This window comes from Hirundo rustica, chromosome 6 (assembly GCF_015227805.2).
Source record: "Hirundo rustica isolate bHirRus1 chromosome 6, bHirRus1.pri.v3, whole genome shotgun sequence".
Classification (NCBI taxonomy): domain Eukaryota; kingdom Metazoa; phylum Chordata; class Aves; order Passeriformes; family Hirundinidae; genus Hirundo; species Hirundo rustica.
Genome location: NC_053455.1, coordinates 39,017,566 through 39,041,712, shown reverse-complemented (window position 1 = coordinate 39,041,712; position 24,147 = coordinate 39,017,566). Strand labels below are relative to the sequence as shown.

The following is a 24,147-nucleotide window of genomic DNA, read 5'->3' as shown; positions in this document are numbered from 1 at the left end:
CAACCACAGAGCCAGCATTTCTCTTGCCTCTTATCTACCAAAGAATCCTCTGGAAGGGGCCTGCTCCATCTCTGCTCCACCATGGCTCTAGAAGTGTCTAAATCTGATCTAACCCTCCTCTCTTGCTTAGTGCAGCAGCAAGCACAGTATCAGTGAGCTTGGGCTGTATTAAACAAGAGCTGCCTGCTGGGGACTGGTGAGGTGGAGCTGCACTTGGCTTCACAGTGAGGAGCAATGTCTTCACAGCTCTTTCCCAAATAAAGCCTCAACACTTGCTCCTGGCAAACTGTCCTCGTCCTCCCCCCTGCAGATGCGAGGCTGGCGTCTCGTGGGGCCTCAGAGCCAGCTTTTTTTCCCAAGAGCCTTAGAAAGTCAAGGCTCTCAGAGACGAGCTGCAGCACCATCACATGAAACCACATCTTCTGCTTGGGTGTGATTAAACTGACTCTGTGCCTAAGCCATGATGCCCCAGGCTCCAGTTCAGGGGTGCTGGCTGTGCGGGCAGGCTGTCTGGGTCCCGTTTCAGCACAGGAACCATCAGCCTTAAGCCCACCTCAGTCAGCACCACCAGCCCTTTCAGAGCTGGCACGGCACCTGTGTGCCTCGGGCTACTCCACTGCTCTCCTCCTGCTGCCTCCCCTCCCTCCCTTCTATTGTGTGCAGGCTCACAGCAGAAAAAAATTAATAACCAGGCAGTTTTAACAAGAATGTGAAAAAGAATAAAAAAGCTTTAATTTAAAAATTAAATTAAAAAGAGAGAATAAGCAAGAGGCGCTTGTGCCCTTTCCATACCCCACGCTTTCTATGGCTCCTCTTAGCCACTCCCACCATGGACGGAAATCCTCATCCTGTACAGAGCTGGCCCTTGCAGCCCAGAGCAAAGCTAAGAAGAGAACAGTGGAGAATGCAGCAGCAACCGGCCTGGAGACCCTCCAAGGCCACCAGCAAAATCATCTGGGAAGAAGATAAGATTAAAAAAAAAACCAAAAAAAAACAAACAAAAAAAACCCCAGACACCCCAATTACTGAATTCTTATGAGGAAAGTATTAAATAATTTAAATAGTGTGAGGAAAGCAATGCATCCTCTGTGCTCCAGTGTGTGATAGCAGTAGAACAGTGTCCAGTCAAGCTGCTCCCAGCATGGGGGTCCTGCCACAGTGTTCAGCTATGGTCTTGTCCAGTGTCAGCCACATCCCTGATTGTTGATGGCAACAACTGCGCTGCCAAGAGCTGGGGAGGAGCAGGGTGGGCCCCACCAGGAGCTTCTCCCAGCCTGTGCTGGCCCCAAGGCTGCTGTTTGGCCCATAGGGGTGGTAGGCAGCCCTGTCCTGTGGGGCGATACCAGCACAGGACAGCGTCTGTCACCAGCACGGCTGCTCCCAGCTGGGAGGTGCAGATCCATCCTGGGAGCTCACTGCCGGGGACAGCGGACAGCCCATCCTGCTCTGGGAGCTCATCCTGCTCTGGGTGACTCCCACACCACCTGCACGGGGCCAGCTCCACTGGAGACTGCAGCCATACAGAGGGGGAATAATAATAATATTTCCGCTCATTAACCAGCCAGCCTTGATCTGAGTTTGAACCAAGAATCCAACTACTCACAGTATTCCCAGGGGCTAGGAGGCTTCCTCTGAGCCTGCTCCACAGAGAATGTAAAGGGTTGCTCTACAACCTCATCTCCAACTCACCAAAACCCCCGGAGGGGTGTGTGGAGGACTGAGACCTGGGACCGTTGAGCAGAGGCAGAACAGGGTACAGCTCCCAGATCTCTGGAGGAGCCAGGCCTTAAGGTGAGGTGAGCTAATGAAGACCGGGAATCCACATCCGCTAAAAGAGGGAAGGGAGGAGACTCCAGCCCTGGGCCCTGGCATGGGAAGGCTCCCCTGTAACACAGGAAGGCTGCAGCAGCTTGACCTGCAGGCACTGCTGTTCTCGCAGCTGGTGTCTTCCATCCTATCTACAGGCATCCCTTTGGTGGGCTGGAGAGGCCGTGCTGCTGACTGCGCTCCCTGGGGCTGGGCCGCGGCGGTGGGCAGGGGCAGGAGGGAGGCCCTGCACCCTCCCTTCTCCAGTGTGCTGCTTGCACCCCGCACCCACTGTCCAGGCATCACAGGCTTCTCTCGGCTGTGAGGTATTTGAGTGCAGCAGCCCCGTATCGCCGTGACAGGTCCTGGTGGAACTCCTCCCGCAGCGTCTGGAGGCAGCCCCGGTACCCCGCACTCAGGCGAAACTTGGAGATGTCGAAGCTGGGGGCATGGGGCATGTGGATCATGAAGGCATTGGGCAGGACCAGCAGCTCATACTCCTGGGGATAGAGCAGCAGCCCTTAGCATCCTCGGCTCGGTGGTACCGACGTGTCACCGTGTCACTGCCCAGCCGCAAGCCCCCAGCACCTCCCGCTCCCCCCTCACCCACCTGCGCATCCAGCTCCATGATGTGGGAGACTTTGTTCCAGCCGAAGCCCACGAACCTCTGGTCATACTTGGGGCAGTCTCGCCTCACTACAACGTAAGGCTCGAAGTCTGGCTGCCACGCCACGCGGTAGGGCACGGTGGCCGTCCGCCACTTGGCGTAGTCCGTTGGGGCGTGGCCTTTTGGCCACACGTGGTACCTACGGGGAGAGAGAGAAATGAGGGAGCAGAGGATGCAGGGGGTCTGCAAACCCGCTCTGAGACAGGGGGTGCACAGCCCCAAGGCACAAGGGTACGCAGCTGGATTCCGCCTGGATGTGCTAGTCCCTACCTGAAGGTGTAGAGGGAGCCCATGTCCAGCATGGAGAGCAGCTCTGCTTTGGATTTGGGAAAGGTCAGACGGTAGTGCAGGGTCTCAAATGCCGGCACGATGAGCGCTGCCTTCCTCTGGGGCAGCTCCAGCTGTTGGATGGAGTTCCTGTAGGTAGTAGAGGAAGGGTGTGAGGCCTCCCTGACTGTGAGGCATGGCCACAGCCTCCTTCCCCAGCCCCTCCAGCCTACCCACCACTCCACAGGGATATTAATGGGTTTTGAGAATTTGCAGCGCTACCACGCAGGAACAGGGCAACCCTCGCAGCCACAGCTCCCCCTGCATCCACCGGTATCCGACAAAAGTAGGGGCAGGGCTCCAAGGTTGAACACAAAGGAAACAGTTTCTGCATACTGCATACTGCTGCCCAGGGCCTTTCCTGAAAACTCTGGTGCTTGGGGAACCCAGCAGGCTGAGCAAGAGCCAGCTGGAAAAAGCCTCACCTGAGGTAATCGTAGAGGCCGTACATAGGCAGGAAGTCGATGTCCGTCAGGAAGACGTACGGCGTCTGCGTGTTGGCCAAGGCCACGTTGCGCAGGAGGTTGATGGGGTAGAACTGCCCCTCCTTGTAGACAATGTGGTAGGCGACGTTGCGGCGGGCGCTCAGCACCTCGGAGGCCTGGGCGTAGCGCAGGAACTGCTGCGCCTCGGCGTCCGACATGTACAGCGCCAGGCTGATGGGGCCTGCCCAGTGCTTGCAGATGGCCTCCAGCATCTGTAACCTGGGAAGCAGAGGGCACAGCCTGAGCAGCAGACCTGCCCTGCGGCACCTTCGAACCAAACCCGGAACCGGGCGCCACCAGAGAGCCGCGTGCCAGTCACGCCCGGTTCAGGAGGGAGCGGGAAGAACTGATGCTCCCGGCTTGGGGTGCCGTTCCTCACTGCCAAATGCTGGCGTGAGAATGGTGAAATGAGATTCCCTGGTAGCCCCAAAGCTGTGGAGCCTGCTCAGAGGAGTGGAGGTGGGTTCCAACCTCCCACCATCCTACTAGCAAGTACCTGTCCATGGAGAGCTGGGCCACGAGGGTGACATCAGTGGGGTTGGGAAAGGCCAGGAACTCGTACTGCAGGAAGAACAGGTGGATGCGGTGCTGCATGAGGTGCTGCTGGCGGAAGTCATAGCAGGGATCGTCCTCATCCAGCTCCTCCAGCGCCTGCTGCAACTGCAACAGCACGGAGGTGAGGGAGTGTAGGAACCCCAGGGGAGGTTGCGTGAGGTCTCTGCCCACACAAAGCTCTGGGCTTGGGGGCAGAGTCACAGCCAGCCTCACCTGGTCCCTGGGCGGGCTGGGAGGACTGGCACAGCCAAAAAGCTCCCTGCGCAGCAGGTTCCCGTCGTACTCCAGGAAGGTCAGGTAGAGGTTACGGAAGAACTCCACGTGCTTATTCTTCACTCGCAGCTTCTTGGGCGAGTTCCAGTGGATCACCTGAGCAGCAGTGTGCCACCCCACGTAAGGGAAGTCACCAGGGTCCCCGAGCCCCCAGACCCCATGCTGTCTTCCCTGGACCTCCAGTGCCTGTCCTTCAGGCCTTGCCCAGTCTCAAAAGTGGCAACCCCACCCACCTTGAGGTCTGAGAGCTCAGTGTAGCACTGCTCGGAGCGGGTGTGATCAGAGAGCTGCACATTCCAGAAGCAGGGAAGCCGGTACACCAGGGATGGGTCCTGCTTGATCACCGCATTGAAGATATCCTAGGAGAGAGAAAGGTGAGTGCACGGGTGGCTGGGGAAGGTCCCCCGTGCCAGCAGTGCTACAGGAATGCAGAAGGACCAGCCTGCCACAGAGGAGGGAGCAGGAACTACCTGATCAGCCAGCGAGGTGGAGAGCATGCTCATGAGCTCCCGCTCCGCCGTCAGCCGCCACATCTGCTCCCAGCCCAGGCGACGCAGGCGGTCCAGCAGGAGCAGGATCACCCCTGAGTGTGCCAGAGAAGGAACTGGGTCACAGAGAGATCACCCAGCCACTACAGAGCTGAGGCACAGCTGCCTGCATGCCTTCAGCCCCGGGGACATGTCACTTCTCTGTGCCCACCCACACAACCCTGCTGCAGCAGTCCTCTCGGGCCCACCACTCTCCTACTTTACCTCAGCCTCTCCCAGTCTCCCTGTGCCAAGTGCCACCTCAGCTGCCCGTGCCATGAGGCTGCACCTCCCACCCTGGCAGCCCACACTCACCCGTGTTGAAGCCACGTCCCAGGGCTGGCCACGGTTTGTGGTTTTTCCACAGATTGCCCAAGTACCAGTCGCTTTGGTTCTCCACCAGCCCAATCACCTGCTTTTCTGAGGAAACAGAGGGACACAGACACACCTCATCTTGCTGTTGGTTCAGAGGGCCCGAGCAAACCCACCGTGCTGGTGCTGTGGCAGGCAGGCACTGCCACCCTGAGCCCAGCACCCAAGGCCCTGCCGGGCCCCAAGGACACCCTGTCCTCACCAGAAAACTTTCCAAAGACAGCCCAGAGCTCAGCAATGTCGGTGGCAAAGGTGATGTCTGTGTCCAAGACAATGACCTTGGAGAGGTTGGAGGGCAGTGCCTTGGTAAGTGTCAGCTTCATCAGCCCATAGATGCCGGAGTAGTGCTTGTTGGGGATCCACGACACCTCTGGCTGCAAGGCAACACACCTCAGGGCTGGGCATGGCCATGCCCTTCCCCTGCCTGGGCAGGACAGCTGTGTGTCCTGGCACCCCATGCACAGGAGGCCAGCAACCGAAGGGCAAGCAGAGCCGAGGAGTCAGCCGAGCCTGGAGCATTTCCTCCAGCCACCAGAGCCCCCATCAGGACCGCAGTGTCTCACTGGGGCACTCGGCTCTGCCACAGAGGCGCTGCTACTGCAAGGCACCTCCCCACCCCGCCAGTACCAGCCTTGTGCTCCCCTCTCAGCAGCACCAGCAGCAAGCCCAGAAAGAGGAGGGGGTGAGCCAGGGATCAGCAAGAAAAAGTTAACCACCCTCCACCCACTCTCTGCTGCACCCCTTGGCCCTCTAAGCATTGGCTTGGGACAGGGCAAGGGGAGGGCAAGCACCTGCCTTCAAGTCATCGGCATTGTAGAAGCTGACGTGGACGGAAGGCACCATCCAGGACTGGAAGAGCGTCTGGAGGATCTGGTGGGCCACCGAATCCGTGATGAAGTGAAAGTGGAGGGGGTTTTTCCTGCCAAGGGCAAGCACAGCAAGATTCAGCATCACAGCAGAATGAAGAGGACACAGTTCCCCATCCCTCTCATGGGACAGACATCAGCTGAGGGGGCAAATGGGAAAAACCCTCTGGGGGAAACAAATTCCCCTCTGTCCCTCTAAGCAGTGGCTCAGGGGGCAGAGAAAGGTCCTAGAGCCCCTCAGCCTGCATCAGGTCATCTGAGAACCCCAACCAGCAGGCCTCTGGCACCCACACATCCCCATTACCTGTGGAAGAGGATGGATTTCACCAGGGTGACCACGTCCCGGCTGGCATTGTGCCCAGCACACACAATCGCGACGTGAAGGAGCTGCCCAAAGACAAACGGTGCCTTTTTGAGACTGGGCATCCCGTCCTTGCAGGACCCACCAGCTCCTCCCTGGGACCACGCTACAGGGAGAGGCTGCAAAACCCAACCTTTCCCATGCAGAAGGAGCCCCAAAGAGAGGCAGGAGGCCCCTAACTCAGAAGGGGGAGCAGGAGTCTTGCTGCCACTCCTCCTGTCTTCTCTGGAGAAGGAAGATACCCGCACCCACTGAGCACGGTGGAGAGCCAGGATGAGGCCCCAGCACGGCCAGAACACGGGAGAGCGGTGCCAGGTGAGTCGCACATACATCCATGCTCCACGGGGTCCCGGCCTCCCATCCGACATTCCCTATCCACACCGCCACCGTGCTGGTGCCATCACCCACCTCACACTTGTGCACTGTGCGCTGCTTGGGGCAGGCCGTGTGGTTGCTCCTCTCGCCCCCGGCGGGGTCTCTGTCCTCGGCAGAAGCCCCCCACTGCGGGCTGCCATCGCCGCCCTCCGCCTGAGCCTGGCCCAGCTGCAGGCGGAGCTGCTGATTCTCCTCCTCCACCCTGCGCACTCGCGAGGCCAGCGCCTCCCGCTCCACATCCCGGCTCGGCTGCTCGCCCAGGCAGGGCGGCAGCAGGAGGAAGCGGCCATCTGCGGAAGAGATGGGGCATGCAAAGGGCACGGCCAGTAGAGCCCAGCTGCGAGTGGTGGGGCAGAGCCACAACTGAGAGGGCCCAGCACGCCTCACAAGTGCCCAGCCAACATCTCAGCTCTGCTCTCCTGATCTCCAGAGACGTCCCTGGAGATGTCCTCAAGTCAGATACACCTGCGGTGACGTGCATGGCCAGAGCAACCACCCCAAGGCCTAATGCCCCACTGCCCACCCTCTGTTGCGGACCATCCCTTGATCTGAGGAGGACGAGAAGGACTCACTCACATTCGAGGCTGCCCACAAAGAGGTAGAGCCAGGAGAGGAGAATGGCCAGGGTCACTGTGGCGAGCAGCAACTTCAGCTTCATGCGCCAAGAGCGCAACATGATGTGCTGGCAGGACATGGGCAACGAGGATCAGGTGGGCAACCCGAGTCCGGCTGGCCCTGGCATCCTAGAGCCGGTGAGGAACAGGGAAAAAGAGGGAGGTATCACCAGTAGCCTGCTTCCATGTGTGCCAGCATCTGAGCAGGACATCCTGCTCCATCATCTGCTCCCTCCAGGACCGTACCTGGGCAACCGAACCAGCAGAACTGACACCCATTACCCCTCCAGACAGCACACTCCTGCCTAAGATGCAACATTTCCCCCCCCAAGACTTGTCCCGCCATCCGGACAAGACTGCAGAGCCTGGGGTGGGGTGGGGCGGGGCTCAAACATGGAGGGGAATAGGGATAGGAAGGAGGTTTCCATGAGATTTTACCCCAGCTCTGTGCCTTGCACCCTGCCATCCCACAGGCCTAGGGCTCACAGAGAAGGGGAGAGGTAATAATGCCCAGAGCCCCTCCGAGCCGGGCGGCGGGTCCCGGAGCCTGCCCGCGCCCCGACCCCGCCGCCTCGGCTGGAGCGCGGCCCACGCGGGGCCGGGGGCTCGGGAAACCCCCGCACCCCAGCGCCGCCCGCCCACTTGGATGGGAAAACCCCCGGCACTTCGGTGAAAGTCGCTCCCCGGCCGCAGAGGCACCGGGCGGCCGGGGCAGCCTCCTGTCCCTGCGGCTCTCCACGCGTGCCAGGCCGCTTTCGTTCCCCCGCCGCCGGCGGGACGCTGCCCCGAGGGGCAGAGCGCTGCTCCCCGCGGAGCCCGGTGCCCGGGCAGGCAGAGAGCCCACGGCGGAGGACACGCCTGTCCCCGCTCCGCGCCCCGGCCCGCCGCTCCGCAGCCACATCTGGACAACAAAAGCTGCCGTCGGGCTGAATGGGCCGGATTAGGGTCTGCTCCCCCTGCACACGCCCCGCCGGAGCCCATTGATGTGCAGATGCCCATGGGGCCGCGGGGGCTGGAGCCTAGGAGAACACACACCGCCGTCCCCGACCCTCCCCGCGGCCCCCGGGGCCGGGCGCAAGCTCCAGCTCGCTGGAGGAATTGCAGATGAATGGCCCCATCCACCCTCAGAGAGGGATACCCAGGCTCCACAAGGGCTGGGGCATGGCCGGCCCACCGGGGACCCAGCTGAGCTCCCGCGGCAGCGGGCACGGCCCCTGAGAGCTGCACCCCTTTTCCTGGCGGAGAAGTTATCTACCGGCATCACAGCTCCCTGCAAGCCAGGCCCGGGCTTGACCTGCTTTTGTGCTCGATAGAGCAGGCCAAGCACAGGCATGGCAGGGAAGGGAAGGGGGAGCTCACACACGGAGCACAGCAGGCCCAGACACCCCTTCTCTCTGCCACAGCCACGGGCCATGCTGGGCACGGTGAGGCCTCCACATGCTGCTGCCAGCCTGTCTCCCATCCCACGTGCTGAGGTTCACACAAAGTTGGAGGGCTGTTCCGGCCAGGCTGGAGAGGGATGGCAGGGGGGCATGGTGAGGAGAGGCCAGGGAGAACAGCCAGCACCCAGCAGTCAGAGAAGCCGAGGGGCAGGAAAGCGACTTTAGCACAAAGGAGAGATTAGGTGATGGCACACAGCAGCAGCAGTCCTGCTCCCACTGCCCCCATGGCCCCTCGCTGCAGGAATGGTACTCTGTCCCCAGCCTGCATGTGAGCACACTACCAGGATGGCAATTCTGCGGGACCAGATGGGACCGGCAGCAAGTCAGTTTTCAAAACCTCTCCCAGAAACACCCAAGGATCCATCCATCCCCCACCTCACAGCCCCCCCCCCCCCTTCTGCCACCCCTTGTCCTGCTCCTCACCTGGCTGCTTGCCTTCTCCCCAGGCGCTGATTTCCTTACCTGCCTCTCCCCTCGCCTCCTCCTTCCCCGGCGCCTCCCAAGCCGGCTGGCAGCCCACTGCTGCTGCTCCCTCCCGGGGCTGCTGTTCCCCGTCCTCCCTTTACTCCTCCCTTCTAGATCTGACACTTTCCCCCTCCTCCCTGCTCTCAAACCCAAGCTCCCCCCGCACACCCCGCCGGCCCCCCTTTCAGAGGAAGAAAGAACAAACAAAACAAGAGATTAAATTCGCTTTCTACTCAAGAGCCCCCAGTGTCAGGGGCGCAGAGTTGCCCAAAGTAAATTGGGAAGAATCCATCCTCCTTCCAGCTCCCTTCCCACTTCCAGGCCTCCTTCACAGTGAAAAAAGGGTGCATCAGGATTATCTACCCCCTTCCTAGCACCTTTACTGGGGCAGGTGCAGAAGACTTTGTCCTCACTGAGGGATCTTTGGGAGCCCCAGGATGGTGGCAGAGCCCACCTGTTCTCCCCATGACTGGCAAAGAGCAGCTCCACGCTCTACCTGGGATGAAAATATGGCGAGAGAAGGAATACTGGCCACCGTCTGAGCACTTGCCCCTCAGCTGAGCAGAGTGCAAGCCCCACCGTGGATCTGAAAAGGAGAGAACTGTTCCCTTGCTGTCCCGTCCTCGCTCTGGCCCAGAAGAGCAGGGCTCACTCAAAGGGTGCAGTGTTCAGCCAGACCTGCCCGGCGCACTCGGAGCAGGCAGGATGGTGGAAGGAGGAGCAGGAGGCCGGGGCTGGGAATGCTAACTATGCAGAGAGAGGCTCTACCTGCAGCTCCGACCCCCCCGCGCCGGCCCGGGGCCGGAGCAGAAGGAGAAGCCCCTGCCGGGGGTGTCCAGCGCCGGGTGCGGTGGGAGGAGGCCAGGAGCGGCAGCAGGCACTGGACCGGGATGCGGAGCGCCCGCACAGCACTCCGGTGCGATGGAAATTGCCCCCACCCCAGAGCCCCGGGCGAGGGGAGGCGCGGCTTGCCCCGGCCTGCCCGCGCAGCCACAGCAGCACGCAGGTGGCTGCCCTGGGAGGCACGCTTGCTTACCTCCCTCCGCTCGGGCAGCTCCTGCTTGCCCTTGCAGAGCCCCGGAACAACAGGCAGCGGCTCCTCGGCAGCGCCCTTCAGCCCAGCCCAGCCCTGCCCTCGCCGGCAGGGAGAGGAAACACCGGGACTGCCCGGCTGCTCCTCTGAGCTGCCCGGCTGCTCCAGCGAGCCAGCGGCCCCCAGGGCAGGGCAGGGCAGGGCAGAGCCCTTCCCTCTGCTCCCCCAGCCGCCCCGGGACACATGCTCGGCTCCCCGAACCCTCCTGCCCCTGCACCACGGCATCCATCATGTGCTCCAGCTGAGGCAGTGGCCACGCAGGGCTCACCCATGCTTTGGGAGCAGTCCGGACCTGCAGCCCACTGCCAACAGCACCACATCGGCAGAGGAAACCGCCTCCTGCTCCAGAGCCCTCCACAGCCTCTCCACACGCTTGTCCCGGCCACCATACCTTGTCTGCTCCCAGCACCGAGAGCGAGTGCTTTGACACCCAGCCGGGGCAGGAGTAGGTAGGCTGCTGGGGAGCACGGGCACGGCAGGGGCATTTTTAGGGTGTTCATGGGGGTGAAGATGGCAAGCCAGAAGGCAGCTACACAGCCTCTCCTCTTCTGTGAAACATGAGAGGCACAGCAAGCAGAGGGCAAGGCTGGAGCAGCTCCTGGGCACAGTGGGCACCAGCAGCCATGGCACAGCACGTAAAGCGCCCGGCTCCGCCCGTCCCTGCAGTCACGGCACGGGGCCTGTCCGCCCTCCCTCCTCAGTCTCCTTGCTCACCAGACAAGCGCAGCCAGCAGTAACACGAGAGGTTTCCCAATACTGCCGCCTTCCAACCCCAGCGCGGGTGCGGGGCAGAAGTGCTGTTCACAGCAGGTTATCCTCCCTCCCCCACATTCTTCCCAGGAGCAAGCAGCTCCTGCTTCAGCAGGGATCAGGGGATACAGCCACTGGGACAGAAAAAGGCACCCCTGTCCCCTCTCTAGCTGGAAGAAGCTGACAGTGGATACAGGGAAGGGGCAGGCAGGATTCAAGTCCTGTCTCATGCCTGGGACACCCTGCCTCCAGTGAACACAGGGCAATGGCCAGGGGACAGGGAACGTCATGGCAGCAGAGCTGGGCAGCTGCACAAACACCGGAGCCTGCTCACACCAACCTCTGAGGCGTGGGCAGGAGCCCAAAGCTGGCTGTATGCCAGCCACCCTTCCACGCACAAGCAACCTTCATTCCTGGGAAAGTGCAGCCACTATGCTTGCCCCAGGCGCCCCCTGAGAACTGCCCATGTGCTGGCACTCCGCTCCTCCAAGATCCGCTATTTTTGCAGGAAATCCCCTTTTCTTTGTAGGCCCCGCAGCTCAGCCTGAATGGCCTTCGCTCTCCACGGCTCAGTAATAATCAGGTGAGCAGTTAATGTTTAGGGAGAGCTGGCAGTGGAAATTTTGCCATCACATTACCATGCTTCCTCCAGCCCTGCAGGCACAGAGGGGAGCAACTCTGTTTTCCCACAACATCACATCTGGCAGCAAGGCCCATGGTAGGGTGGGTGTCTTAGCCTGTGGTCTCTTCTAGAGCTAATGTGTACCTGCAGAGGGATGCTGAGGCACAACGACACTGACTGTGGGTACCAGGCCAGAGGCCTGGAGAGGCACAGGGACAGCCCCAGGCTTGCTGCCCCCCTCTACTGCCTCCCTCACCATGCATTACAAGTGAAGAGGAAGCCTGGCTATTCCCAGATCTTCAGGGCCACCAGCAGAGGAGTGATTTCATGGAGCCCTGGTTCCTGTTGTCTCACCTAGCTGTAGGTGACAGAAACTGCAAATTCTTCTCCCAGGTCTCATTTTTGGAACAGTGGCAGTTCAGCAGACCTGCTCAGAGTGCCTCAGTAGAAGCCCAACACAACAGCTTCCCAGGTTTGCAGGAGGTGAGAAAGGGCCCAAAAGCTGTGACAAGAGCTGCACAGCCATACTGGCAATTCAGAAAAGGCACCGTACTTTGAAGAGAGGCAACGCAGGGGGGAAATCACATCTGCTCTTACAAAGAGGTGGGAGGGGACAGGCTGGTTGCTCATTCAGCAGATCACCTTTAAAAGTGTGTATTGCAGCACCCATCTGACAAAGCACCTTATGATTCAGGGTCACCTCCCTGTCCTGCTCCCCATGCCTGAAATGCTGCTGCTAGAAGGGGGCTGTGCCAGCCGGCAGATACCACACAGGCAGTGCAGAGCAGGATAGCTGCAGGAATTTACAGAGGCGGAATGGAATTTGGCCAGAACGGGCTTAAAACCCCATGCTCCGGATTACCATGCCGTCCCTCCCTCCACAGTCTTATGACAAGCAAACCCTAAGTGAGAGTTTCACCTTTGTATTTCCCTGGAAAGAGCAACCTCTGGCAAAACAGCCACCACAATCTAGAGATGGGATCCAGCAGCACCCACAGAGCTGGATACCAACACATGCTGTAAAAGGAGGAAGCATCCTTGTCTCCCCTCTACCCCCAGACACCACCAGGCTGCTGAGAAAATCCCAGAAAGGATCCTCCTGGGAGACCAGGCAGCTGTGCCTCAGTTACAGCACATTCTCAAACATCGAGCTCTTCTCAGGCCCGTAAGATTACCACACACACCCTTCTGCCGCTCTGAGTGCAGCTTTTTATTCTGCAGAGGTCACACAGAAAAGCCATCTTCTCCTTCTCTGGCAGAACCACAGCACTCGGGGAAGAGGAGCCACAAGTCTCTGAAGGGTGTTGAAGCTCCAAGCTTGGCTGAAGCAGAGACTCTTGTCACCAGACTGTTTCCCTGTTTCCAGAGGAAACCAGCAAGCTCAGGCTGGGTCTGACACAGGAATGACTTGCTGCTTACCTCTTCATGTCTGAAACCCAGGAATGTATCAGGGGAGCAGCTCCTCTTGGCAGGGACCCCGATCACAAGGCCCTGCTAGACACAGTGTGCTTTTGCAAAGTCAGTCTCCCTGCCCACAGCCAGGCACTGGGTTCAGCTGCCCGGCAGAGCCACAGAGGGCACGCAGGGCACATGCGGGGGGACCGGTGCCACAGCAGAATGTGCAAGCGTGGCGTAGGAGGCTTACGCCTACCAGACATCCTGCGGTGCTTGCTTACAAGCTGGGCAGCTGCATTTTGCCACAACTCTCAGGCAAAGTAAAGGGGGCCCACCCAGACAGCAACACAGTCTCCAAGTGCTCCCACTCCTCTTAAGCCCAAGAAGCTGGAAGGACCCCCAAGAAACTCACAGAGGAAGTGTTCACCATACTGCTTCCAGCTTTACCTGCCCAGACTACAAGTGGTTTGATGCTAAGAGGATACTCAGCAGGTGAAGTATCAACACTGACTTGCCTTTCCCTGGGCCTGGTGAAGCTCAAGCCTAACTGAGGACAGACACAGAGGACACAGAGTCCAGAATCAAATCTCCTCCACACGCCTCCCTGGCCAGCACGGCTTGGCACAGGAGGAACCGGGCCTGGGCACTGTGCAGGAGGACCCCAACTGCTTCCTGAAACAGGAGCAACAGGAGCTGATCTCCAGCTCCTTCCCTCTCTGATGGGATTAGGTTTCTACTATCTGCATTTTTGCTGATGTCTGTGCTGCAGCTAATGACCAGCTCTGAATCCATTAAGTTCACCGTGTCCTGGTCTCCGGATGTGCTACGGGCATCAATACCTGTTCACCCTGCCATTTCCTGACACTTTCACTGCTGCGGGCTTGCAGCAGTTCCTGGGGTCAGAGCTGAGCAGGGGCAGCAGCCAGGAACTCCGGCTTTTATCCAAGTCAGCCTGCAGCAAGCCCTCCACCAGGTCCAGCTCTGCCATCAGCACAGCTGGAACACCCGGCAGGCATCATGCCGATACAGCAAGGGGTGGGAATTTCATCCTGTGTCATACTGACACCCCAAGTTTCCAGCTAGCAGTGCCCATGGGTAGAGACTAACCTCACACCCTCCTGCTCCCCTGAAATGATCTTGAACATCCTGCACCAGGTGGTGCTCCCTGGTGGGACAAGGGAGACCATATCCCAGCACAACAGGCCAAACCCACCCCCTGTACATGCTTGTTGAGTCTGCATCACCTCAGGCAAAATTAATTAGGTTAATTACAGAAAAAAAAGGAGACAAAGGAACTCCAGCAACCCCGTATTGGCACTCTACCTGGAAAAGCTCACAAGAGGTAGGACACCATCCACCTCTGGGGAGGTGCCAGAGGCATGGCTCTGAGCCAGGCTGTCAGGTGCCTGCCGTGCATTGTTACCAGCAGAACTGGGTAAGTGTTTTTGGCTGAATAGTTATTGATTGAAAACCACAGTTTCCAGACAGCTCAGAGCTATTTGCTCCTTCACTGTAAGTTCTGGACAAAAACAAAATGCTTTGTTTTCCAAGCAAAAAAATCTCATTTTGCATTGTTTTGTTTGTAATTGAGCTGCATTACATTTAAAAGAAAAGATAAAGGGTCTCTCAAATTTGTCTATGTTGAGTTTTTCTCCTTCCAGCTTTTAATTTTGGGCACTAAATCAAGCAATTAATTATTTGTCCAGCTCTGGACTCCAGACAAGCTGAGAGCATTGTGAGCCAAAAGGCTGGAGCAGCAGCTCTGCCCAAGCACCCGTGCTGAGGAGGGTGTTGATTTTTTTTTTTTTTTGTGGTGCAGGCTCCTTTCAGGCCTTACCTCGAGCTCTCTCGGTCCTAGGGGGAGGAGAGCAGGGCCCTGTGCAGGGAATGGCAGGTACCTCACCACAAGGGATCCAGCAGCCCAGTGGGCAGCAGTGCAGGACACACAAGGTCACTATCCCTGCTTGGAGGACATGCTAGGAGAGCAGGGCTTCCCATGCCAACTGCCCAGCACAGAATCATAGAATATCCTGAGCTGGAAGGGACACACAAGGACCATCAAGTCCAGCTCCCAGCTCAGCACAGGACAACCTCAGAAGTCACACCATGTGCCTGAGAGCTTTGTCCAAATGCTTCTTGAACTCTGTCAGGCTGGTGCTGTGACCACTTCTGTGGGGAGCCTGTTCCAGTGCCCCGCCGCCCTCTGGGTTTTTCCTAATAACCAACCTAATCCTCTGCTGATACAGCTTCATGCCATCAGCTTGTGACACCAGGGTCCCTCACTGGTCCTGCTAGTATTGGTCACTGGAGCAACTCTTCCGAATTCCATCTCACAGTGCCAAACTCTAGTGCAGCAGCCAGGCACACGCAAGGCGCTGACCAGCAAAGAAAGGCAATCCCTCCCCTGTGTGAAGAGCAGCTGCGCTCAGGGATGCAGCCTGGTACCTCTTCCACAAGGGACTAGCCCAAACTGGGAGCTGTGCTCAAGCAGCCACTCCTGTATCTTCCCTGTCCAGAGCTATTCCTGGCACCAATGCCCTCAGTGCCCAAGCGAGGCTGAAAGCAGAGCTCGTCCACTCAGGAATGGAACAGCTGCACTATAAATAGCAAAGCAGAATGGCTCAGGGCAGGCTCTAAGCAGCAATAGTGCCATCCACTCAGGGTGCCCTGGGCATTTTGTAAGACCAGAAGGGATTCTGAGCTATAGAGAAGCTTGCACATTGCCAAGAGGCTCTGACAACACTGTGGAGGAAAAACTGCTGTCCAGGCTAAGACACAAAACTTACCTGCAAAAATCCAAATAGGACATCTTGCAAACTGGAAATGAGTGACTGATGGGGGCCAAAAAAGGAGAGGAAGTGGATCCCAGAGGGGAGGCAGTTCCCAAAGCCAGGCAGTGGAAAGGAGAATACTCCCAACATCCAAACTGGTTACTAGCCCTCCTCCTTTCCTGCTGCTCCTTGTGTTCCTGTCCCTGGGGCTTCTCACACTGCTGAGCTAAACCTTGAACCTGCACACTAAAGGACAAAGGCAGGGAGGAAACAGCATAGCTCAACTCAACCAAGCAGCAAATGAGTGGCTGAGGACAAAAGCTCATATCTTCTGCAATCCACAGCAACCTCTGTGCAGGGCCCAGCCTGCACCAGGGGAAGCATAAGAGCTCAGACCATCCTGTGATCAGGTCTTCCAGGAAGAATCTTACCCTTCCCGCCACACTAATCCTCACTACTCCCTCTTCCCTGGTGGTGCCCCCAGTCTGGATCCACAAATACTCCACCTCGCCCTTCTCACTGACACCGTATGTCCTGTAAAGGGATCTCAGCCTCCCCAGATGAGAACACAACCAGCCTCAGGCTGCACCCACTGCCAGGCACCAGCCTCCCACTCTTTCAGCAGTGCTGCAGCACTTGGGCACACACTGGGAATAAGAGCACAGAAGAGACTCCTGGGAAATCAAGAGAGGGTGTATGCACAGCCCTGAACCAAATCACCCCCCAAATAAACACACAAGCACACGCACAAAGGGAAGCAGTTGCTTCTTCTGACAGAGAGGTTATTTTGTCAGAATAGGAAGACAGCACTAAAAAAAAAAACAAACAAAAAACCCCCCAAAGATAAAAACACCAAACCCCTGCTTTATTGCTCCTGGAGCACCAAAACCCGATGGGACACAAAAAGCAAAGATAGCCAGTGTTGACTATAAACCTACCTCAAGAATTCTGTAAGCCCACAGCTCGCTTTGCTTCTCCCCCATGGTTCTCCTGTCACCCCTCGCCCTTCCTCCTCAGAGCAGCAAGCAGGAAGAGAGGTAGAAGTCTCATTTTGGCCAAGTTTCCACTCAGGGAACAGAGGCTTGATAACAGGCTGGACAGGATGTGAGCACCCATTGAGGAAAAGGATTAGTAACCCCTTAATCTGCACATTTTGGAGTCTAAGCACTTTGCTCTGCTCTTTAATTAAACCACGGAGTGCAAAGATTGCCAGAAGGTAGAGAACAAGGAGGAAGAAAGAGCGGAAAGAAGAAGCTGTGGCTTAAAGGCTGTTCTTTAATACTTAAATGCAAGGAGGAGGGTGTTACTAGCAGGAATGTATTTCACCTCAAGTGCTTCATACTGGGGCTGTTAAGCATCCTGTTGCCTCCCCTGATCCAATCTATGGGAGGGTCAGGGGCAGGATGAAGGGCAAACTATGTGATGGCCTGGGGATGGCAAAGGAGGGAACAAGGAGATCTATCGACCGGACAAAGCTTTACCTGTGGCAGCTTTGTCTGGCTGGTCATGACTCCCCTCCTGAGCCTCCTGCCTCCTGGGAAACAGTATGAGTGCCAGAGCACGTTTGTCTCCACTTCACACACCTGTCTGCACAAAAGAGCCTTGTTCCAGCACTTATCTGGCTCCAAGATGGGGAGGTGCCCGAGCCTCACCGCCCTGGCACCCAGGCAGGACGTTCAGCTCCGTGTCGGGCTTCTTTGGATCTGCCTGGCAGGGGAAAATTTCCTGACACAGGTAAAGAGGGAAACCTTTTACCACAGCCCAAGACAAACAGAGCAGTTCAAATAATGCCCCGCTTCCCTCGAGCTGTGTTCAGGCACACGTGCCCGTGCAGAGTAGGCAGCAAGCCTGAGGCTCCAGAAGCTACCTGAGCAGTGAGGAAAGGAGCCCCACAGCACAGCACAGCACAGAGAAAGGCAGCTGGTGCCAGAGCTGGGAACAGGAGTGCCAAGGAATGGCCTCCCCTCCCGAAACGCTCTGCCACCAGCTCTGCCCCACCCACACCAAGGCAGGGGGTGCGTGTGTGCAGGGGCAGCCTGTCACTCCAGCGTTCCTCTCTTCCCTCACTCCTATTCTTTGGAATTCCTCTCCTCTGTTTGCTTTGTTTCAGACCTCAATGAACAGGAAGAAAAGGGAAGGAGCCTTGACAAATCCGATCAAGGCGTAGACATGCTGAGGCTCCCTCCTGCTGGCATGCCAAGCCCTACACTAATGAGGGGCAGGGAGAGAGAGGTGGCCACTGGGAACAGTGGCCCCAAAGAAACACTTGATGTCATGGACAGAGGGAAAAGAAGCTGCTGGGACAGAACAATGCCAGCACAAACTCCCAGCCTTCAGAAGGAGGTCTTCCCATTTACCCTAGCCCAGGGAGATGGTCCCAGCTCCTCAGTCCAGGTCCCAGCGACTTACTGCCCGCTACACAGGAAATAAGCAATAGACCATAGTATTGTTCGGGGAGAATGATCCAGACATGCACACTCAGGTGAACAACGACAGAGATGGGATATTCAAAGGACTGATGTGGAGAATCTGGTCCTTCCCTCCAGAGAACTGGGCTGTGGGGGCTTACAAGTGCCAGTGTTCTGTCCAGAGCTTCCCACAAGTCCCAAATACCCAGAGAGCCAAACCCTTCTGCCATGCAATTATCCCGTTTACCGATTTAGAAGCACTAAAACAGCAAGGGAGCAACCACATGTAAACCATCTACTTAACATACATGATAACTAACCTTTGAAGGCTGCCAATGTTGCAGGAGTGGCTAGGAACAGCTGGAGAAGTTGGCACGGCCTGGTGGTGCCCGTGAGGACCCCTCTCTAACCAAGGATTCTCAGCTTGAAGGGCAGATAAGACATCTCAGCCGTACTTGAGAGTTTTGGAGCTTGCTGTCACCTGAAACCCAAAAGACAGTCACGTGAAGAGCTGCTGCAAAGGAGAGCTCTGAGGACAGGCCCCTGCACATCTGAGAGTCACAGAAAAGAGCACCCAACACCTTGGTCCTGTCCCTGTCCTCCAGCCTGTCACAAAGCGTGGCTCAGTGTCACCCAAGGCTACCCAGACAGCCCAGGGGAGAATGACTGCCTGCATGCTGCATATTCCCAGTCCCAGTTCACTGCACATTCCCCCCACGCAAGGAGGGCTGTGCACACGTCCCCAGAATTGCTGGCAAAGCCACAGCCACCATGTTCCATCGCAACACATGCGAATCCTCGCACCAATCCTTCAGCAGGATCAGGAGCTGAAGGGGGAGGGATCTGCAAGCTCTCTGGCCCCCTCCCAAACAAGATAGCAGCAGCAAGCGTCTAACTTGTGAGGCAATAAAGGGATTAACTCTCGTGTCCAGTAACCTGAGCCCCCGGGACACGCTCTGGGCAGCCCCACAATGGCAGTCAAGAGAGTCCGTCCAAATAGGTGCATACAGGGAGAGAGAAGGAGCAAAGGCAGAGGAGAGAGAAAGCAGGCAAAAAAACCCATCACGCACACAACTTGTGCTGAAGAGAGCAGAGCAGTCTGCACATGTTACTCCTCCTCAGAGGAAATCCTCTTCCTCTGCTGGGATCTTGCCAGGGCACCCCCTTCCTCCAACTCCCACAGAGCTGGGCACACACATTCCACAACTGCAGGATGAGATGGATAAGCCCTTCTCCCAGAAGGCTAGAAGGATTCTCAGCTCCTTATCAGGAGAAAGCCCAAAACAGAAGCACAGACATACTAATGTGCTGGGGCAAAGGAACTGGAGAAGAATTGGGAATTTTGTTTTAAAGGCCCTCTATCCACACATCGCTGCTCTAAGATGCAGCAGGAGCAGGACCTTAAAAGCAGGTAAAAACCTACTAAAAGCATGTATCTGGTCTGTCCCACCTGTTTTAAAAGCCCAGATGGAGAAACAAGTGTGCAGTGTGCTGTATTTCTGCACCCCTCTAGCCACAGCAAACCCCAGGCCAGCCTGGCACAGCACAATACGACAGAAGGGAGGTGACATCAATCCCAACAAGGGCTGGAAATAAAAAATAGTAACAACAGCTGCTACCTGAACAGTGAAATCCAGCGATTCCAAGAGTGAAGTGCAGCACTGCACTGTTCAGCAAAACCCTTCTTCAGCAACAAGGCCCAACAACACTTCTGCTTTGTGAGTCTCCATCAGATTCTGGCTACAAGGTGGCAGCCAGTGAGAGAGGACGTGTATGGACCCTACAGCACATGTCAGTAAACAGACATCTGTCTCCTGCATCATCCCACTCTGCTTGTCCTGATCGGTCGGCTCCCAGCTCAGACCAAAGGGGTCTAAGAGGGGAAACTCAAGAGATGGATACTTCTGGAGCAGTAGGAACCCGAGTGCCAAACCCTCCTGGCATACACCCCACAGCCCTCACACCCAGGTGCTACCAGAGCTTTATATTTCCAGGAAACAGTTCAGCAGGTAAGAGCCACCACCTGGGCTAGGAAGCAGAAGCTGCTGGCAACAACACTGAGTACTTTCAACAGCAAAGAGCTCAAAAAGCAAAGGCCCCTTCAGCAGCACTGTCCAGTGGGACCCACCACAGCATCACTGGGGACAGCAGAGTTCCCGTTTGCACGTGGCCAGAGCCTCGTCTCCAGGATGGAGCCCACATCATATGGCCACAACCCAGCCACCAGCAGTTATTCACACAGCACCACACACAGCACCTGCAAGATCTGCAGCGTGGTGGGACCGACCTCCAGGTCTGCTGCCTTCTCCAGGTGGGGTCAGGGAGCTTAGGGTGACGCTGGGGGAAAGGAAGGTCAGAAACCACAAGCAGTTACCCCTCACATGTCCAAAAGCAGTTGCAGTGCCCATTCCCTCAGGGCCCAGCTGTATCCCTCCCTTGGAGAGTTTCCATCAACTCAGTCCACCAGAGAATTACGTGTCCAAAAGTTTTTTCCAACTGCATCACACGGTTATTAAAAGACATGGCCTCTCCCTTTCAGCCCTTGGCACAGGCAGATTTGAGTATTACAGGAGAGATTGCACATTGCTAATGAATCAGGGAAGGGAGTTATCCAAGTAACAATCTGTGGCTCTAAATGGCTTTCTGGAAAAGGCAGGAGGCAGTCAGTATCTCGCAGCAGGGCTCTGCACACATTGCCAGACATGTTGCTCCTCCTGGGAAGCCAAAAAGTCTTTCTCCAGAGATGCCAAGTCTGAGCTAAGCTGGGAAGGGCAGGGGCACTCTGACAGAGAACAGCAACAAAATGCCTCCAAGTCAAAACACCTATTAAAAGGCCCCTTAAGCTTGTTTGACCTGGGTTTCCCTTCCTGTCAGGCTACTGCTTCAAGTAACAGATGTGACAGCAACACTTCAGGAACTTAGGTACTACACCACCAGCTTCCCCTGCCAGCTGTTGCATTTCCAAGACCAGGAGTACAAGCTACCGCCATGTCCAAGCCAGGAGGGCTTTCCAAGATCAGAAGTACAAGCTACCACCACCAGCACTGCCATGCTCAGAACCTGGTGTGCTTCACTGCCCTTGTCTCCTCATTTGGACAGAGATCTGGAGCTCTCCTGAAAGACGTTGGCGTCCAGTGGGATATCATGAGTGAATGAGGCCTTCCATTTTAGGCAGGGTTCATGTAACAGGGACTAAAATACTCCCTGGACACACTTCCATCTACAGGTTATTTGGAGCAATTCATAATTTATCCCTAGCTGTCCCAAAGTATTGGCTGAGCTCATCCAGAAGCAAAGAAAATACATAGCCAGACCATGGCGTGAGAGCTGAGAAGGGCAGGAAGGGATGCCCTGAAGAGAGGGCCAGAAAGCCCATCTCATCCTTCATCACAACTGCTCGCTTTCACCCACAGCCAAAAAGATCCACATCCCCGGCCTCATACTGCCAGGCTACCTCTCTTCTGGCAGGGGAGGGTAATCAGGAAGACAAGGTTGGGGAGAATATCCACTTCTCACCCCAACTACCCTGCTCCCAAGACACAGCTAAGCATCAATATATTGAGTGTATCCTCCCACATCCCGCTCCCCAGCTCCAGCCCTGGTAGGCACTGTAGGAGAACATCCTCACCCCAGCACTCTGAAAGATGTGTTTTGAGGCTTACTTAGGATGAACTGCCTAATAACCGTGGCAGTGCTGCACCTGAAGTCAGGCTTCCCAGAAATGGTGTGGTCTCATGGATCTGAGCAAAGAGCAAGACACTGGCAGCCAAGCAAGCTGGACTTCAGCACTGTACCCACAGATGGGCTGGCAGAACATTTGTTTTGGGTTTTTTTTTTTTTTTTGGTTTGCTTCTTTTCTTACCGTTAGTGCTGAGCCTGCACCCCTCATCATTAGAGCATTGGAACTATTTGGCCTCGGTTACAGCCGGAGGATTTCCAGTAAGCACAAGCCCTCAGCACCCAGACTGACAGTAAGCATTAAGGAAAGGGTTGCTCCTAGATCATTCTGGGCACAGTCAAGAGAGAAATTAGTCCCTCAACCCAGCCTTACACCTCCTGCCGCCACACACACCATGGGCACCATAAGCCAAGGCAATTTAAGCCTTGCTAGTCTCATGGGCTTGCTGCTGCTCCGAAGCAGTGCTCCCTTGCAACATATTTACCATAAAAAGGCAGCATGATGCTGTTCAAACTGTCCTCCAAACCCACTTGCTGCAAGCAGGAGATGAACAAAAAGGGACACGATGGTGGGAAAGAGTTTGGGGGCAAGGGGTGAAGACTAAGCATCTGCCAAAATGCTCCTTGCCCAGGGACAGAATCTAGCTGTGCTGTTCAGAGCAGCCCAAGGACTTTGTGCATCAAGCTTCACCTCTGGCTGAAGACAAGGTGTCTTTGGCAGACGCCTAGGCAGCCGGCTCTCACATTGCTGTCTGGCAGAGCTACAGCATCTCCTTGAAGAAGAGCAGCTCTGGCAGTCTGCACTGGATATGCCCCTAGAGTCACCAGCAGCACACACTTACCCCAGTAAGCTGTGCTGGAGACCTCTGTCACGGGCTTCGGGTGCTATCTCACCCTCCTTCGCACTTACACTAGCAGCCCAGCCACCGTGAAATTCAGAGAAACTCGCAGGTAGCACTGCATGTGAATGGAAAGTTGGGTCTAATCCATGTGATTCTGACTAAAAAGGTTTGTTTAGCGCCAGACTGCTTGCCAGCGGTATCTCGTGCCCTTTTTGAACTCAGCCTGCTGGAAAACAAACCCTCGGGGGAAGAGGAGAGATCAGAAAGGATAAAGTGCCTGCCCATGCAACTGTAATTCCCGCCGAGGAAGCCGCAGGCACACACTGTGCCCATTGTGCGGAGGTAACCGGACAGGAGGAAGGAGGGGCGGCTCGGCCCGGCTCTGTGCGCACCCGAGAGGCCACGAAGCGCCTCCTGGCCCGCGGGCACCGCCGATCTTTGCCCCGGGCAGCGTGCGGAGCCAGGCCGGGCTGCGGGCAGGGGCGCTGGCCAGGAGCCTCGGCTGAGCGGGAGGCAGAGCCGGGACAGGGCACGGCAAGGAAGGAGGGAGGGAGGGAGGAAGGTCGCGGGACCGGGCACAGGTTGGAGCCGCTTCTGCAACAGGCTGCAGCCAGGCGGGCCCCGCGCCTCCTCCCGCCTGCGAACGGGGACACCCGTGCCAGTGCGGCAAACCCTGAGCGCAGCGGGGGCCGTGCGAGCCCTGCGTGCGCTCCGGGAGCGCTCCCACTGCACGGCCCGACCACCGCCCTTTGCTCCCCGTTCCGGTCCCCCCGGCCCCGGGCGGGGACGGACACCGTCACGCACGGACGCGAGGATGAAAGCCCCCGTCCCCGAGAGCCCCCAAGCTTTCCGCGCCCCCAGGGCAGCACCTCCCCAGCGAGTGGGCACGGGCCGTTCAGCCCCGAGCGGAGCGCGGCTGTCCCTGCCTCCTCGGTCACGCCTCACCCTTCCCCGCGCAGAGCCCCGACCAGGTGCAGAGCGAGGCTCCCCACTGCCGGGCAAGCAGCGACCCAGGTGCCCGTGGGAGCCTCCGGCTGGGACGCGGGGTGCCGCACGCCGCTCCCCGGCGGGTGACGAAGGGGCAGGCGCCGCTCCCGGCGCCCGCTCTCATTCCCCAGCGCCACCGGGAACTTTTTACCGGCGCCGCAGCCAGCGCCGGCAGCTCCCCCGAGCAGCCCCCGACGGGCGGCCGGTACCCCGCACACCGCCCGCAGCCGCCCCGCGGAGCGCCAGACCCCGGGTGGGCAGACCCCCGCCCGCCGCAGCGCTCCAGGAACGACTCCTTCCCGGGAGCCCCCAGAACCGACCGCACCCCGGCTCCTCACCCGGCGGCAAACCGCGGCCCCGCTCGGCACACCGCCGGCCCGCCCTTACCTGCCCGGCCGCCGCCGCTCCTTCAAACCCCCGCCCCGCCGCCCATCGCCCGCTCGGCGCTCGGCCCGGCTCGGCTGCT

At 57.7% G+C, this 24,147-nt stretch overlaps 1 protein-coding gene across 6 annotated transcripts; it reads right to left on the bottom strand.

Moving 5' to 3' along the window:
• Nucleotides 1-710: 710 nt before the first annotated feature.
• LARGE2 (LARGE xylosyl- and glucuronyltransferase 2) lies at nucleotides 711-24,130 on the bottom strand. 6 transcript variants are annotated; one of them, XM_058421182.1, is made up of 16 exons: nucleotides 24,069-24,130; nucleotides 18,495-18,655; nucleotides 7,191-7,357; nucleotides 6,648-6,904; nucleotides 6,183-6,265; nucleotides 5,804-5,931; nucleotides 5,215-5,382; nucleotides 4,956-5,060; nucleotides 4,584-4,696; nucleotides 4,347-4,472; nucleotides 4,054-4,209; nucleotides 3,782-3,945; nucleotides 3,226-3,504; nucleotides 2,744-2,890; nucleotides 2,417-2,612; nucleotides 711-2,306 (listed from the first exon to the last, which is right to left on the bottom strand). In XM_058421182.1, exons 3-16 carry the CDS (start codon nucleotides 7,306-7,308, stop codon nucleotides 2,109-2,111), a joined length of 2,238 nt encoding a protein of 745 aa, XP_058277165.1. In that variant the 5' UTR covers nucleotides 7,309-7,357; nucleotides 18,495-18,655; nucleotides 24,069-24,130; the 3' UTR covers nucleotides 711-2,108. The 6 variants fall into 6 exon arrangements, with proteins under 6 accessions (XP_058277165.1, XP_058277166.1, XP_058277167.1 ...); XM_058421183.1 differs by lacking the exon at nucleotides 24,069-24,130 and adding an exon at nucleotides 24,020-24,054; XM_058421184.1 differs by lacking the exon at nucleotides 24,069-24,130 and adding an exon at nucleotides 19,794-19,829.
• Nucleotides 24,131-24,147: the final 17 nt, after the last annotated feature.